We start from the raw sequence: 18,718 nt of genomic DNA, 5'->3' as shown, positions 1-18,718 counted from the left end.
AGTACCCTATGATTTAGCAATCTCTCTTTTGGGTATATACCCAGAAAAAATGAAATTACCACTTCATAAAGCTGTCTGCACTCCCATGTTCGCTGCAGGATTATTCTTGATAGCCAAGATATGAAAACAACCTAAGTGTCTGTTGATGTACAGATAGATAAACTGTGGTATCTAAAAAACAGTGGAATATTATTCAGCCTTAAAAAAAGAGATTCTGCCATTTTTCACATCCTAGGTGAATCTGGAGGAAATTATGCTATGTGAAATAAGCCAAACACAAGAAGGAAAATATTGCATGATCTCAATTATGTGTGGCATCTAAAAATTATATACAGATATAGAGAATGAAACAGTGGTTACCAGAGGCAGGGGCCAAGGGAAGGAAATGGAGATATGTAGCTCGGAGGATATGATGTAACAGATATGGAGGAGAAATGTGTCTAGAGATGTAATGTACAAGGTGAGGACTACAGTTAATAACACTTGAGGACTACAGTTAATAACAGATTTGAGATTTGAGATTTGATAAATGAGTAAGTTTTAGCTACTCTTGCCACAAAAAAAGAAAAAAAAGGGCAATTATGTGAGATAATGGATAATTTGCCTCACTGTAATAACCATTTTACTATCTGTATGTATCACATAACCTTATGTTGTATATCTTTAATATACATAATAAAATTTGTTTTAAAAATTAAGAAAAGAAGCTTAGTCTATTAGGTAAGAAATGTATCGATTTAATAGTGTTGTAATGATAACTGGAATAGAGATGTAAACAAGTAGCTATTTTAACTCTAGGAAGTTGGAGAATATATTCAATAGAAAGTAGGTAAGTCCTCAGCAGCAATTTTATTTTATTTTATTATTATTATACTTTAGGAATTTCTTAAGATGTTTTCTAGTTTTCTTGCTGTGTAAGAAGAGTGTCTATTGCAAGTTCTGCCAGGGATTAACAGTTCTAGGCCTGTCTCTGATATACATTAAGACTGTTACCAAATGTACATGGTTTAAGAACCTTACCTATATAGTCTTTTAATCAGCAAAATAAATATGAGGTACTATTTTCCTCATTTTACGAACTTTCTTGTCATTTAGTTTCTTATCAGTTAGAATTCCTTTTTAAACACAGTCTGCCTCCAAAACCTACATTTTTTTTTTTTTTTTTTTGAGACGGAGTCTGTTGCCCAGGCTGGAGTGCAGTGGTGCGATCTGGGCTCACTGCCAGCTCTGCCTCCCGGGTTCACGCCATTCTCCTGCCTCAGCCTCCCGAGTAGCTGGGACAGCAGGCGCCCGCCATCACGCCTGGCTAATTTTTTTTTTTTGTATTTTTTTAGTAGAGACGGGGTTTCACCGTGTTAGCCAGGATGGTCTCTATCTCTTGACCTCGTAATCCGTCCACCTCAGCCTCCCAAAGTACTGGGATTACAGGTGTGAGCCACCGCACCTGGCCCAAAACCTACGTTCTTAACTGCAAATCGTATAGCCTTTCTATCCTTTTAAGGTCATCATTACATTGAGAATGATGTTTTTAGAAAATGTGAAAAGTTCCCTACATGAGCAGTTTAAGCAATGGGAAGTTTGAAGCCAATGATCAAAACTTCACTTCTGGAGGAGAAACGATGCCCTTAGTCTCTAATATGTCAAATGGTCACTTAGTAAATGCTGTCGAGAAGTTTAAGGAATGAATGTCTTTAAAAAATAATACTTAATACTTTCTCCTTAGTAATTATTTCTTTAATCACAGTACCTTTTATAATCTGAAATGTATTAAATTGCTTTTAATTCTTATAGTGCTTTTCGGGAACCTAAAAGATAATTTTTTAGACATAAAAGGAAAATAAAAGATCACTATTTGGATAAGGGACCCACCCTCATAGGGAATTGAATTAGAAAATTAGCAAACGACCTCCAGTTCTCTAAAGTCTTATTTTGAGGGTTTTTTTTTTTTTTTTTTGCCTGCTTTTTTGAAAAAACTAATTTTTATACTGTGAATCTGTTTATTCATAGAAATGCTAATTCTTCATCTCATTTTTGTGAATCCTTTCATTAAAGATTCTGGCAATGAGTGGAGGTGAGGTAAAGACACAGTGAAGAATACAGAGAAGTAGGAGTCTTTTTTTTTTTCTTGTCTTCTTTGCAGCAAAAAGGTTTGAAGGAAGCATGCAAAATTTAGGCTGCGATTCTAATGTTGAACAAATGAGCATATCACTTCTCTTACAGAGACCTTAACTGCTTGAAAAAACAGGGGTTTCTTATAAGGAGGAAAAGGCAATGCCACCCTCAGGATTTCTATTTATGAACTTAAATCCTCCTAAAAAGGACCATTGCCATTCTTGAATTTCAAACATTTAATATTTTAATGCTATTTATTTTAATTTTTCTCACTTTCACAACCATCTTTAACACAATTTACTTTCTTTTTTACATGAGACTGATTATGACCTACTTCAAACGGGTTATTAAGTTTGCTAAAAATTTAGGTCTTCAGTGCCTTGAAATATTTTCAGATTTTGTAGAAAAAAATAGCAAACATAAATTGCAACCAATTTTGGTAAATGAGAGAACAAGTTATTGGATTTGTTCAAGAACTGTTTGGGATACATAGAGGTTAGGAAGTTTTGCAGAATTTTGATAGCCTTGGATAATTTAATCGAATGTTTCCATACTTATTTATATTATGATATAAAAGTGCAGTTACTTAAAATGTAACCCAGGTGTACAGGTTTTCAAGGAGTCTCTCTCTCTCTGCCAGTTAAAACACCACACACTGACTATGATGTTAAATTATCTCTGATTTTTATTTATGATAACTGAAGGGCTGAAAAACCTACATAGCATGACAAATACAACACATCTCAACAAAACTTCTCTGGACCTTCAGAAACTCTAAGGGACAGGCTGCAGGGTGAATCACTGTTGGATGTAATTTTTGCCTGGACGTAGCGAAATTACAGTGTATCAGAAAAGTTCAATGCCAGAGTGGATTTTAGACCTGGGATCATGTTGCCATTTATGAGGAACTAGACAAATACTCTGTATGTTTTCATTTAAGGGAATGTTTAACATGATCTGCACATCTTAGCTCTCAAGTCAAACTTGGCATCAGGACAAACCCTAAAAGAAGGCAGATGAGGAGTGAGCTCCAGAGAGCAGAGCCAGTACCTAGGTGTCTTCCCATAGTTCCAGTGTTCTGAAAAGTCCATTTCTCCTGGACGGGTTATTTGATGTTGAGGCCAATCAAAATGCTACTTCATCATTTTTGAAAGCTTATCTTTATTTTTTTTTAGATCAAAATTGTTACTCTGAATTGTTTCTTTAGGATAGATCATAAAAAGGGAAATTTGGGGTTTGAGTTTTTTGCAGTTGTTGTTTTGTTTTGTTTTTGAAACAGGGTCTTGCTCTGTTGCCCAGGCTGGGGTGCAGTGGTGCGATCTTGGCTCACTGCAACCTCTGCTTCCCGGATTCAAGTGATTCTCCTGCCTCAGCATCCCTAGTGGCTAGACTACAGGTGAGCACCACCGTGCCCAGCTAATTTTTGTATTTTTAGTGGAGATGGGGTTTTGCCATGTTGGCCAGGCTGGTCTCGAACTCCTGACCTCAGGTGATCCACTCGCCTTGGCCTCCCGAAGTGCTGAGATTACAGGCATGAGCTGCCATGCCTGGCCTAAATTGTCATTTAATGACATTCAACACATTTTGCCAAATGTTTCCCCAAAACATTATGCTAATAAACAATCATATCAACAAAGTAAAACTGTGGCAGTGTCCCTGTGTTTGAAGTCCATTTTGAAATTTACTTTCACTTTTCATGATTATGCAAATACTATTTATAAGTTCCTATTTTTGTGAACAAATACTTTGTTTCCTCAAGACTAAAATAAATAATGCTACTTTATGTAGTGCTTTCTTTCGTTCCAAGAGATAATGTGTATACTGGAAAATGAAGATATTATGTGCCAAATAGTATAAATGGTACATTTTCTCACACCTACATTGTATTAACAGGACATATATAAACTATTTTGTTCTGGCTGTGCTATGTAATGCAGGCAAGAAAGCCAAAATTTACTTAAGCAGCTCTGTAAGTTGTAAAGACATTTTAATATTTCCAAACAACATTTAGTGAGCACTATAATTTATTTCTGTCTAAAACCTATTTAGTGCAAAGTGCATGTACTAATTTTATGAAAAAATTCTAAACAATTTCCTATATTCTACTTTTCTGTCTACTCATGAGAAAAAAAAAACATGTAAGTCTCTACTTAGTAGTTGAATTCAATGAAACCTTAGCCAAGGTTGAATAGTACAAGGAAAAGGAGTGATTTATTATTTATTTATTTATTCAATCTTAGATGCTGATTATATATTTTCCTCAAACTAGTATATCTGCTAAATACAGAAATATGTGCATTAGACACTGGCATTTCCACAGCAGAGATGCATAATAGAGACAAAGTCATTTTATGTGTGTTGATACTTTGCAAGCCATGTATCTTATGTACTCAGTATTGACCAAGAATAATTGCATTACTCTGCACTGAGACTTATGTTTTCTTTTATTACATAAATGCATTAAGAGAAGGCTTGAATTTCCTATAGCAACTCTCTGCTCTATATGTTTTGAGATGTGTGTGTATGTGTGTGCGCGTGTCAGTCTTTGAATTAGGACTACTTTTTTCAGTGTATTTTCTGAAAAATGTTTCTGAGTAGGCCTTTTTGGCTAGATTGGGGATACTTCATCTTAATTATAATATTAAAGGATTTCTATGATGTGTCTCTCTGTATAATTACAAATTACTTTTAATTTTGTAAGGTCTAGAAAAATGAGCTGCTGTTTTCTATGTTCTATCATATATTCTTTTTCCATAGCCCTGAATACAAGGAAAAAAAGTCTGAAAATATACCTACACTTGCTAATTATTGAGTATCTTCCCCTTTTATTAAATGCATATTGGCAAATAAGTCTCTGTAGGGAAAAAAAGGCTATCTAGTTATTTTTCCTTAGTAAACTGGATTTCCATTCTCTTCTCATTGTCCTCAAGTTTAAAATCTAGACAACTATTTTCTATTCAGACAAACCCCTCTAGACAGATGTCATTGTGAAAGACCCTAATGGGAGGTTGTTTCTGGTGAAGGCTCATCATTTCTGTGGCATGAAATCAAGAAGTGGAGAAAACGTCCATTCACCCTCATTTATGGAAGTCACTGATCTCCGATAAAGAAAAGTGAAAACTATTTCTATAGTCAGGTAAAATCTGATAAATAACCCATGCTATTTTGATCAATCTTTGCTGCAGATAATCATGTTGTTAAATTAGGAGAATTCAGGATAGTAGTGAAAATAAGTGATTCTTCTTCCGCCATTGAAAATTCTATTGAGAATAAAAGTCAGGCATTTAACAAGAAAGCCTTTTTCTGTAATTATTTAAGATTAAGTTTCAATACATTAGATTATTAATGGTGACTGTGGAGAGAGTGGATTTTTTTTTCCATGTCATACTTTGAGCTCGGCTGGGATATTATTTTTTTTGACAAGATCATTGTTCTTCTTCACTCTTAAAATTGTGTTAGAAGTATTACTGCCTTTCCTTTTCTTTTTGTTGCTTATCTGCTGAAACTATTCAGTTCTTCTGTTTTCTCACATGCCACTACTCTTGTTCATTTTGTTTCCATTTTCAGGTTAGCAATGTGTGTGATAGGTAAAAAGGGGGTGTAAAGAGCCTTCCCCACCTAACACTAAGTGTTCCAAGCATCCAAGCAATCGACGTCTCCCTGCCTTGCAGAAACACACCACTGTAGGGAGTGAAATGTACACTGCTTCTGATGTGATATAATTATCTCTTTGGGTTATACGTTGAAAGACACCTAAAAGACCACATAATAATTTAGTTAATTTATGTAGTATAAATACTCACATGCTTACTTTTAAGCACTTACTTTATAGCTGACAGTGTTTGAAGTAAATTTGCATGCACAAACTAATTTATAGCTCTGTAAAATAAGGCATAAAGAGGATTAATATTAGGGCCCTGCTTCCTAGCTTGGGAGAGACTGACCCTTATAATGAGTGAATAAATTATGTACTATTTTTAGAAGGGATGTATGCTGTAGAAAAAAAAATGAGGCAAGGAAAGGGCAATGGGGGAAGGCAAGGGAACTTTGCAATTTCCAAGAGAGTGGTCATAGTACATCTCAGTTACAAGGTGGCATTGTAACAAAGACTTGAGAAGGTGAGGAAACAAGCTTTGAGATATCTCAAAAGAAAAGAAAGAGTGTTCTAAGCAGAAAGAAGGAACTAAGGGATTGGGATAGGAATACATCTGGTGAATTTGAACAATAGCAAGGGGACCAATGTGGCTGGAAGAGGTTGATTATAGAGAACAATTATAGGATAATAAGGCTGAGGAAGAGCAGCCCACCTAGAGCAATGGTTCCCAACATTGGCTGTGTGTGAGAGACACTCAGAGTTCTTTGCAGCAACATGGATTGAGTTGGAGGCCGGAATCCTAAGCAAATTAACAGAAACGGAAACCAAATAACACATGTTCTCACTCGTAAGTGGGAACTAAAACATTGAGTTCACATGGACATAAATATGGACACAATAGACAATGGACTACTGGAGGGTGGAGAGGTGGGTGGGTTTCAAAACTACCTATTGGGTACTGTGCTCACTACCTGGGTTATGGGATCTGTACTCCAAACCTCAGCATCGTGCAACATTGCCATGTAACAAATTTGCACATGTATTCACTATATCTAAAATAAAAGTCGAAATAAAAAGTCTTGAGGCAGGGCTAATTAAATCACAATCTCTAGGGTAGAATCCTGGCATTCACAGTTTTTAAATTATGTGCAGCCAAGGTTGAGGACCATTTCAGCCGAGGCCTTATGGGTGATTGTAAGGACACTAGCTTTTAAATGAGACTGGGAGCATTTTGAACAGAAGACTTGCAAGATCTGACTTGCCACAATCACTGTGTTTGCTACATTGAGAAGAGATAGAAGGGGGTTATTGATGCCCATCGTCAATGACCACCTGTAACAAGATTGGGTTTATTGATAGTTGCTAAGCAAGGAAAATAGCCTACTAGGAGAAACTGGGACGTGGCTTAACAAGAGGAACTTGTTCTAGGATTTGGACTTGTGTTGGGTCATTTAGAGAAGGGCTCAAGGAAGCAAGAATTTTCTTTTGATTGGATGTTTTCAAGAAATAGGATAATTCTGTAATTGTATATCTGAACAAATTTTATTTAGGAGGTGAGAGAAATTGAACTAAAGTTATAATTGGTTAAAATACAATACTCATGTCAGTCAGGAAAGGGGAATGAATATTTGAGGAGTTTCGAGTTTACACTGTGATCTTTTTTTGTCTGTGTTCAGAAATGAATAGAGTGGCCTTCTTTTTGTGTGGTTTTATTTCTCAGTCTACGGAGTGACCTTGTTTAATGTTGTTGATATGTGCAAATCTTTATGTTCAACGGAAGATCACTACAGCTCATCTGTTATTGTAAGTTCAGGTACTAGCAACATCAAAGTCTAGACGACATCACCAGCAAACTGCCAACTGTTGGCCAGTGTCAGAAATGGAAGCAGAAAGAGCAGTTGGGGAGTATTCCAAGGACTGAATAAGGAAATGATGGTGACTTGAGCTAGGTAGGGAGAGAGCAGTAGAGATGGTCAGAAGTGGGCAGATTCTGGATCTATTCTGAAGGCAGGTAGAAGTGAAAAGCTTTGATAGAAATGAATAAATAATATAAAGATAATAAAGCAAATCAAAGAAATCAAACATTGATTCTTCAAAAAGATTGGTAAAATTGACAAACCTTTAACGAAATGGACCTAGGGAGAGAGAGAAAGGGAGAGAGACAGAGAGAGGGATAGACAAAGAGAGAGAGAGAAGATTCAAATTACTATAATCAGAAATAAAAGTGGGGACATTACTTTCAATTCTACATAAATAAAAAAGATTATAAGATTAGAGTACCATATACAAGTACATCCCACAAAATTGGATAACTTAAGTATAATAAACAGATTCCTAGAAATGTAAAACCTACCAAGATTAAAGCACAAAGAAATAGAAAATCTGAATGGACCTACAACTAGCAAAGAGATTTGATAAGTAATAAAAGATCTGCTGACAAAGTAAAGCCCTGGAACTGTCCCATTAGTGTCAGTGGTGAAGTTTACCAAGTATGTAAAAAAGAACTAACAACAATCCTCTCAAATTTTTCCAAAAAATTGAAGACAAGGAATATTTTCTAACTTATTCAATGAGGCCAGCATTACCCTGAGACTCAAGCCAGACAAAGAGACTGCAAAAAAAACTATGAACCTATATCCTTTATGATCATTTATGCAAAATCCTCAACAAAATATTAGCAAACTTATTTCAGAAGCATATTAAAAAGATTATACAACATGACCAAGTGGGATTTTTTTCCTGGAATGCAGGAATGGTTCAACCTAGGAATATCTGTCTATGTAATGCACCACATTAACAGAACAAAGGAAAGAAAAAACACGTGGTCACCTCAATTGATGCAGAAAAAAACATTTGATACAATTCAATATTTAATTCAGGATAAAAATACTCAACAAACCAGGAATAAAAGGAAACCACATCAACATAATAAAAGCCATGTATGAAAAACTCACAGCTACATTATACTCATTGGTGAAAGACTAAAAGCTTTTCTTCTAAGATCAGGAATAAGGAAAGGATGTCCATCCATATCCATGTTTGCCACTTCTATTCGTAGTACTAGCAAAAACAATTAGTTTAAAACATAACAAAAAAGAAAATAATAGGAATAAAGAAAATGAAATAAAAGTCATACAAATTGGAAACAAAGAATTTTTATATGTAAACATCCCTGTAAGTTCTACAAAAAACCCTGTTAGAACTAAAAAATGAATTCAACAAAATGTAAAGTTAAAATACAAAAATTGGTTGCATTTCTTTACATTAGCTATGAACCATCCAAAAAGGAAATTAAAAAACCAATTCTCTTGCAATAACATAAAAAAGAATAAAAGTCTTTAGGAATTAAGATGGTGAAAGACTTGTACAATAAAAAATAAACATTTCTGAAATAAATTTTTAAAAATATAGGTAATGAAAAGATATTCCATGTTCATAGATCAGAAGATGTAATATTCTTAAGATGTCAGTATCACTCAAAGTGATCTACAGATTCAATATAATCCCTGTTAAAATACCAGTCACATTTTTTAGCTGAAATAGAAAGTAAGTTCATATTGAATCTCAAAGAACCCCAAATAGACAAAATAATTCTGAAAAAGAGGAACAAAGTTGGAGGACACACACACCCTGATTTCAAAACTTATTACAAAACTACAGTAAACAAAACAGTATGGTACTGCCAAAAAGACCAATGTATAGATCAGTGGAATAGATTACAGAGTCCAGAAATAAATCCTCACATATATGAAAAAGTGATTTTTTTTTTTTGGCAAAGGTACCAACACCATTCAATTGGTAAAATCCAATATTTTCAATACATGCTGCTGGGAAAACTAGATATCAACTTGCAAAAGTATGAAGTTGGACCCTTACCTAACTTCATATTCAAAAACTAACTCAAAATCAATCCATAAACTAAATATAAGACCTAAAACTATAAAACTCTCAGAAGAAAATATAGGACAGAAACCTTATGATGCTGTGTCTGTCAATGATTTAATGGATGACACCAAAGACACAGGCAACAAAATAAAAAATAGACAAATCGGACTTTATGAGAGCTTTAAAATTTTTTGCATCCTAAAACACTATCAACAGAGTAAAAAGGCAACCCCAAGAAGGGGAGAAACTTCTTGCAAACTATATATCTGATAAGGGATTGATATCCACAATATAGGAGAGAACTTCTAAAACTCAATAATAGACCAACAGCTCAATTCAAAAATAGACAAAATATTTTAATGGACATTTCTCCAATAAGCATGTGAAAAGATGTCCAACATCACCAACATTAGGGAAATGCAAATCAAAACAATGAGATACCACCTTGCATCCATTAGATTACTACCCCAAAATAATAAAAACCCAGAACAAAACCAAACAAAAAACCAATCCAGAAGTGAACAAGTGTTGGTGAGGATGTGGAAATCAGAACTCTTGTGCACTGTTAAGGAATGTAAAATGGCATAGCTACTGTGGAAGAGGAAAGCAATTCTTCAAAAAAATTAAAAATATAATTACCATATGATTTGGCAATTCCAGTTTTGGGTATATACTCAAAATAATTAAAAGCAAGATCTGAAAGAGAGATTTGCACACTCGTGTTCATAGAAACATTATTCACAATAGCTAAAACCTGAAAGTAACCCAATTATTCATTGACTGATGAGTGGATCAGAAAAATGTGGTGAATGCATACAATGGAATGTTATTTAGTCATAACAAGGAAAGAAATTCTGACATGCACTACAAAGTGAATAAAACTTGAGGACATGGCCAGGTGCGGTTACTCACACCTGTAATCCTAGCACTTTGGGAGGCTGAGGTAGGTGGATCACCTGAGGTCAGGAGTTTGAGACCAACATGGCCAACATGGTGAAATCCCATCTCTACTAAAAATACAAAAATTAGCTGGGAGTGGTGGTGTGCATCTGTAATCCCAGCTACTCAGGAGGCTGAGGCAGGAGAATTGCTTGAACCTGGGAAGAGGAGGTTGTAGTGACCTGAAATCGCTCGTGCCACTGCACTCCAGCCTGGGCAATAGAGCAAAACTCTGTCCAAAGAGATAAGTAAATAAATGAAAAAAAAAAAAAAAACAAAACTTGAGGACATACTGCTCAGTGAAATAAGCCAGTCACAAAAAGAAGTAATGATATGATTAGACTTATCTGAGGTATAGTGAATAGCCTAAATCTTAGAGACAGAAAGTAGAATGGTAGATTCCTGGGCCTGAGGGAAGAAAGGAGTGGATAATTCTTGTGTAATAGGTACAGATGTCAGTTTTGTGAGATGAAAAGAGTTTTGGACATGGATGTTGGTGATGGTTGTGCAACAATATGAAAGCACTTAATACTCCTAAGTTGTGCACTTAAAATGGTTTAGATAATAATACATTTTATGTTATGTGTATTTTATCACAATAAAGAAAAAGTAGGGGAAAAAGCAAATAAGAAGAGGGCTTGATATACCACTGCTGGTTTAAAGATGTAAGGAGCCACATGAAAAGATATGACAGGTGGGCTTAAGGAGATGAAAGAAATCCTCAGCAGACAGGCAGCAATAAAACAAGGATCTCAGTCTTGTAGCCACAAGAAACTGAATTCTGCCAACCATCTAAATGAGAATAGCCAGGAAGTAGATTTCCCCCCCCCAGCCTCCAGATGGAGCCATCGTACCTTGTACTTTTATTACTACCTTTTGAGACCCTAAGCAGACAGCCATGCCATGCCATCCTAGACCTCCGACCTACAGAAACTAAGAGATAATAAATGAGTGTTGCAAGTCTCTAGGTTTGTGGTTGTTTGTTACATAGCAATAGAAAACTAATAGAAACTAAAATAAAACAAATGCCCTGGGTATCAATAGAAAACAAATGCACTGGCAGTTACTTTCTTTCAACGCTCTAAAGATAACATTCCTTTTCCTTCTGGTTTCCATTGCATCTATTAAAGAGGTCTAATAATTATTCTTTGAAGGTGATTTATGCTTTTTTTTCCAGCTGCTTTTAACATTTTTCTCTCTGGCACAGATTTTTGGCAGTTTGGCTAGGGTGTGCCTATGTGGGTTTTCTTTGTATTTGTTCTTTTGTGCTCACAGGGATCCTTGAAATATGGCTTTATATTCTTTTCAGTTTTGAAATTTATTAGACAGATTTTTCAAATATTTCTTCAGTTCCTGGAAATACTGTATGCCCCACAATGAGTTCTGAAAGGAGGCCAACATTATTTCAACAAACGATCAACAATATAATTGTTAAGAGGGAATGGGAAGTAGTGATAAAATAACTTACAACATCAGGCATACATAGTCATGAAATAAGATGGAACTATCAAGCCAGGCTCAGTGGCTCACACCTTTAATCTCAACACTTTGAGAGGCTGAGGCAGGAGGATCGCTTAAGCCCAGGAGTTCCAGACCAGTCTGGGCAACATGGCAAAACCTCATCTCTACAAAAAATACAAAAATTAGCTGGGCATGGTGGCACATGCCTGTAGTCCCAGCTACTCAGAGGCTGAGATGAAAGGATCTCTTGAGCCCGGGAGGTTGAGGCTGCAGTGAGCCGTGATCATGCCACTGCATCCAGCCTGGGCAACACAGCGAGACCCCATCTCAAAAAAACAAAGAAAAGAAAAATGGAATTATTAAATTGTGCTACAAGACATGGGAATATTAATGCAATTGCACTTGATTTGGGTTGTAAAAATGGGTAGCGTTAATATAAATAATTCCTTATATCCTGGAGAGCAGGTTATCTTGGGTAATAAGAGATCCCTGTGAATTTTAAGCAAGCAACTTGAGTTTTAGCTTAAAATATTCATATTTTGGCTCTTTAGGTAATTGAGCTTTTGTCAAGAAGTATGAAACATTTGAGATCATTAGCCTAGTCTGGGGAAAAAATATATATATATATATACACACACATATATATAATGCAAAGACAATATAAATAAACATTTAACATGACAGAAAAAAATCACGTTATTTTAAAAATACATCACTGATTTCTGCCTAACCCCAGAGAAAAAATAGTAGGGTCTTTTACGAATCATACATTTTGTTCATCTATATTACTATAGTATACTGTTAATGTGATTATCTAAAAAAAATTATACTATTTGTCTAATAACAACCCACCTCATATCACCATAGCACTAACAATCTTCTCATAAATGTAAGCATAGTAGTGGGTACTGTTATTAACATGAGCTGACTAATACAATTTCACATTTCAAACGCAATTGTGGGTGCTGTGCTACTCCATATTATATTAGTAATTATTGTTCTCTAAAGGTTCTTAAAAGCAAATAAACAAATGCAAGGCAAAACTTATGAAATGCAAGGCAAAACATACGAAATGCAAGGCAAATGCATTAAAAACTTTTGAGTGTTAATATATAGATTTTATTTTATCTTTTTAATTTCTTTTGCTTAACCAAATAGATTATGTAGTTTTGATTAACTGGCCATGAAATAGCTCTGCCTACATAGAATTTCCCATGAATAATTGGTTGTGGAGACTTTTGTGTGTGACCCAAATCCTCCCTCAAAATTGAAGTTTGCCCAGCTATTGGGAGTGTTGGCAAATCATGCCTCTCAGCTGATTCTCTCTAGAATTTATTCTCAGGAGATCTAATTAATAACTTGTCAAGCTGATGTCCATCCTTGGGGACAACTCGTATCTGAAGAATGGCCAGTGAAAGGTATTAAAACTCCATACTCCTGCCTCAATTTAGGGCAACTCTGAAGGGTCACCCCAGCTTCTCAGCTCCCCCTTGAGATTAGCTGAGGTATTTGTTGTGACTGCCTCACATCTCAACTCCCTTTGTCCAATTTAGCTTTTTCGCCACAGTTGTTAGTTCCTAGGATTTTACCCAGTTAAATGTTCTCTACACAAATCTCTATCTCAAATCTGCTTTACAGGGAATGTGGCCTCAGACAGGTTTTCATTAGGTTCTGGACATAACTCTCATTAGTCATTGATATGATTCGGCTGTGTCTCCGCCCGAATCTCACCTTGATTGTAATTATCCCCACATGTCAAGGATGGAGTCAGGTGGAGGTAATTGAATCATAGGGGCGGTTTCCCCCTACTGTTCTCGTGGTAGCGAATAAGTCTCACGAGATCTGATGGTTTTAAAATGGGAGTTTCCCTACACAAGCTTTCTTCTCTGCTACCATTTAAGATGTGCCTTTGCTTCTTTTTTGCCTTCTGCCGTGACTGTGAGGCCTCCCCAGCCATGTGGAATTGTGAGTTCATTAAACCTCTTTCCTTTATAAATTACCCGGTCTTGGGTATGACTTTATTAGCAGCATGAGAACAAACTAGTACAGTCTGTTCTATAAGCCCAAGTCGGATCACAGAGTCCCGCTTTCTTTTTTTTTTTTTTCTAGCCCATATTTCTACTAAAACTTGACTCATATAGACTTAAAACAAAATAATTAAGCATGGCTAATATTTATTTAATATTTTATACGTGTCAGGTACTGTATTTTGTAACTTATCTTTTAATAATCTTTCCAAATCTCTAAAAGGAGAATTCTGCTCTTTTATAGAGAAAATAAGGATGGCTCTGAAAATGTTAGTATTAGGGGAAGTAGGGTGAGGGACATAGGGGGCACTTTGTGTTATTTGTGCATTTTACTATCAGTCTAAAATCAGGTCAAAATAAAAATAAAAAAAATGAGTAGTAGAAGCAGGTTGTTAAGATTTTCAGTGTGACTCTAGAATTTTTTTGTTTGTTGTTTGTTTTGGAGTGTAGTGGTAAGATCTCTGCTCACTGCAACCTCCACTTCCCAGGCTCAAGCAATTCTCCTGCCTCAGTCTCCCAAGTAGCTGGGATTATAGGTGCCCGCCACCACACCCAGCTAATTTTTGTATATATATATATATTTTTTTAGTAGAGATGGGGTTTCAGCATGTTGGCCAGGCCAGTCTCCAACTCCTGACTTCAAGTCATCCGCCCGCCTCAGCCACCCGAAGTGCTGGGATTATAGGCATGAGCCACCACTCCTGGCCCAAAGTTCATATTTTAACTACTAACCTAAATTATTTTAAAAACAAAAGTCTCCTTGGACTCAAACCAGGTCAGAGTGACATGATCATGTGCCTGTTTTGTGCAGGGTGAAGTGAGATTATTATCTAGGAAATAGCTGAAATGTCCTGAGTGTGACAAAGAGGAGCTGTGTTTTCAGCCAAATATCAGAACCAGGGCCACTGCCTGCCGCCGAACCCCAGCGGGCACCCCTACTTTGTGTTTATCTGTGGTGGCTATGCTTGCCCACCTGGGTGGGAACCCCGAGAATGACTCCAGACTTTTCCAGGGACTGCATGCCAGGGTATTTTTACAATTTATGTGTAGACTTTGTTCGGGTGGAAAAGTTATTTTATGAAGACGAAACAAGCAATTGGGGTACCTACCTTATGGCACTTTTTACATTGAGAGTGTTAAAAATACCCCTCCCCTAACCAAAACCCTGACAAATAGAGCCAGGGAAGCCCATGCAAAAAAGGATTCTTGGGCTTGTATGCCTGATAACAAAAACTTATCACAGAAGACTGCAAAAAACACAATCTTGCACAAAGCCCATTGCAACTTTGCACACAACAATGCTTCTGAAGGATATTTGCACAACAACTGCCTGTCCAACCTGGGCCTGGCATCACCTTTGTTATTGATCTTTGTAGCCAAGGATAATCATTTCCAAATGATCATATAATCTTCCTCATTTTTTCTTTTGTCTTCCTTTACCTCCGTGAATATGCATATAGTTTACTCTGGCTTGCCTATTTCTATTGCAAGGCTCTGTTTCCAAACGAATATCTTTTTCTTGTGGAGAGCCTCTCTCTGTTTGTTATTTAGGTTGAGAAGAGAAATGTGAACATTTGAGAGCTCAGGTAAAAGGCCTTAGTCTACAGTGACACTTTTTTGCACCCTTAGATGCTTACTTCCACTACAACTTGCAGGTGGGCCTTGAAAAGTTCTTGGAATAAGTTTGAGCTTTGGTCTTCTCCGATTCATTTAGCATAGATTCTCAAAATGTGGTCCCTGGACCCACAGCATCAGCATCACCTGGAGATTGTTAGAAATGCAAATCATCGGGCCTCATTCCAGACCCTCAGCTGGAAACTCTAGGGGCGTGGCCAGACCCTCTGTAGCTGAACAAGCCATCCAGGTGGTTTTGATGCAGCTAAAGTTCTGGAACAAATAATGTAGCCCCATTTGGAAAACTTGGCTGTACAGGCCTCCCTAGCTGGTAAGCTGCTAGCATTTTTTGTTTGTTTGTTTGTTTGTTTTGATACAGGGTCTTGCTCTGTTGACCAGACCGTGACCTCCTGGGTTCAAGCGAGGACTCAGCCTCCTGAGTAGCCGGGACTACAGGTATGTGCCACCACCATGCCCAACTACTTTTTGTATTTTTTTTTTTGTAGGGATGGGGTTTTAGCCCAGGCTAGTCTCAAACTCCTGGACTCAAGCAATCTGCCCACTTTGGCCTCACGAACTGCTGGGATTATAGGTATGAGCCACTGTGCCCGGCCCTGCCAGCTTTGTATAAGCTGAGGAGTTTTTAAAAATACCTAGACTCAGGGCAAACCCCAGACACTTAAGTCAGATTCTCTGGGAGGTGAAGCCCAGGCACTGGCATTTTTAAAATCTCTACAGATGGTTCTAATGTGCTGCTAAGTTAGAGAACCGCTGATCTAGACCAGGCCTTTTCAAACTTAATGTGCACGTGAATTACCTGGACCTTGTTAAAATGCAGATTCAGTCTGCATAGGCCTGGGGTGGAGCCTGAGCTTCTGCATTTTTAACAAGTCTCTAGAGGATGCTGCTGCATCTGGGCTGCTAACTACACTTGGAGATAGGAGGTTCTGGAGAGCAGAGGAAAGAGCATGAACCATAACCTAGGGGCTGGTAGTCCTGACTTCCGAGCCAAGGTTTGCCTTTATGTGGCTGGCAACTTGCTTGGACTCCTACCTCAATTCTTTGGGCCCAAGGTTTGTCCTGCCTCAGAAGGATGTCAAGAAAATTGAGTGAGTAATGCAGAATTGTTTCTTAAAGTGTGTGCAGATGCTCCATGAATTTAGAGAGTATGTGGATGCACATTAGTAAATTTTAATAGTTGTGAACATGTTGTTATGAGTACTTAGAACAAGTAATAATGGCTTTTGATGTATAGTAGTAAGAAAGCTTCCTTTTAAAAGGCATGTATTTAAGTTTCAAAAGTGGGGCTATTTAAAAATATATGAAATAAATAATAGTAGAGATAATTGACAGAGCAAAATTAGGAAGGCAGGATGAGAATGACTCAAGTTTGGGAAATGCTGAGAAAGCAGATGCCCAAGGGCTATGAAAACTTAAAAAAATAGGTAGCACTTGATTTTGATTGGCTGAATGAGATGATGTGTTTGATCATTTATGGGGTTGGCATTTGGCAACATGCACTGGGTGGCTGGGATCACTGTTTATTAAAAAATATTTGAGTCTCTACTTTGCACTAGATACTCTTTTAGTCTCTTGGAAAAGGGATTGGGGGGCAGGCAGGATAAAAACAAATCATTTATGCCCACAAGAAAATTGCAGGAAGATAAAAGTCATGAAATAAACTCTGTGCTTCTAATTTAATATTTTTTTATAGATTATGAGAAAAAAGTTTTGCTCACTATCAGCTAGGAAAGCTGTCTTAGCACAACCATTCATTCTTGCACAAATCAAAATCAAGACGAGCCAGATTTAATTTAATATTTTTTCACAGATTATGAGAAAAAAGTTCTAATTTAATTTTTTTATAGATTATGAGAAAAAAGTTTCGCTCTCTATCAGCTAGGAAAGCTGTCTTAGCACAACCATTCATTCTTGCACAAATCAAAATCAAGATGAGCCAGAAGGCTCCATTCTGACAGCTTCTAATGGAGAAGCTACATTTACTGGACATGGGGAAAGTTGCTGGGCTCTAAGGACTGTGCTCATTTCTTGAACTAGATAAATGGTCTTGGTGTAGCATAATACCAAAACTTCTTGTCGCAGCCCGTAAGGACAGAACTCAATCAGCCTGAAAAGGAAGTCAGTGACTCCGACTCAACACAGGAATGTTCTGTGATTCCTAAAGAAGGATGTAGGAGTGTGGCAAAATTCAACCACAGTCTGTGGCCCTGTGCCTCTGCCTTGACATGAGTGGGATTTCCCAGCTGGTCATTTTCTTCTTATCTAAGACATTGGGAACAAATTACTTGACCTCCTCTGGGCTTCAGTACTCCCACTCATCAAATTAGAGGACTGGGCAGTCGCTAGGCTCTCTTTAGGCATCATATTTTAGTTTCTGTGATTTTAAATTTGAGAAGGGGTGTCTAAGGGAGAATACATAGGGGAGGGGGAAAGGCTTATTAAAAGTGTAGTTAGACACTGAATTTTTAAGAATTGCATTTTGTAATAATACCTTTACCTAATCAGGACTGACAATCTTACCTGATGACAGCACCTGGAGGAATGGCTGCATTCAAAAATAAAAATGAAATAAAACAAGACCTTATTTGAACTTAGCAATAATGCTGATTCCTCTTTTGGATTTGAGGAGGTTATAGCTGTTGTAAATGCTTGAATTGGGTCTGCCCAGGCAAAACGGAGTCAAGAGTCCATGTCGGATGAATTTTAACAATGTAGACAATAGAAAGGGTTGCTTAAACTGCCCCTCTTTTACCAAAACACATTTACAAATGAAAGAACAACACTTCCATTTTTTAAAAACATTTTTTGAGATGAAGTCTTCCTTTGTCACCCAGAGTGGAGTGCAGTGGTGCGATCTTGGCTCACTGCAAACTTTGCCTCCCGGGTTCAAGTGATTCTCCTGCCTCATCCTCCCGAGTAGCTGGGACTGCAGGCGCCCACCACCATTCCTAGCTAATTTTTGTATTTTTAGTAGAGACAGGGTTTCACCATGTTGGCCAGGCTGGTCTCGAACTCCTGACCCCAGGTGATCCGCCGACCTCGGCCTCTGAAAGTGCTGGGATTA

The 18,718-nt window shown here is 37.1% G+C and overlaps 1 protein-coding gene across 3 annotated transcripts in view; it reads left to right on the top strand.

The window, feature by feature from the left end:
- The window catches only part of LOC117974809 (MAM and LDL-receptor class A domain-containing protein 1-like), a 72,974-nt gene that overhangs the window by 54,083 nt on the left and 173 nt on the right, over positions 1-18,718 (top strand). For all 3 annotated transcript variants that reach the window (XM_055096755.2, XM_063595771.1, XM_063595770.1), the window contains one exon: positions 16,013-16,089. In XM_055096755.2, the coding sequence (XP_054952730.1) occupies positions 16,013-16,077 (65 nt within the window). In that variant the 3' untranslated portion in view covers positions 16,078-16,089. The remainder of the gene's footprint in view (positions 1-16,012; positions 16,090-18,718) is intronic.

This window comes from Pan paniscus, chromosome 14 (assembly GCF_029289425.2).
Source record: "Pan paniscus chromosome 14, NHGRI_mPanPan1-v2.0_pri, whole genome shotgun sequence".
Taxonomy (NCBI): Eukaryota; Metazoa; Chordata; class Mammalia; order Primates; family Hominidae; genus Pan; species Pan paniscus.
Note: the sequence above shows the minus strand (reverse complement) of the source record. Positions and strands in the feature narration are given on the sequence as shown.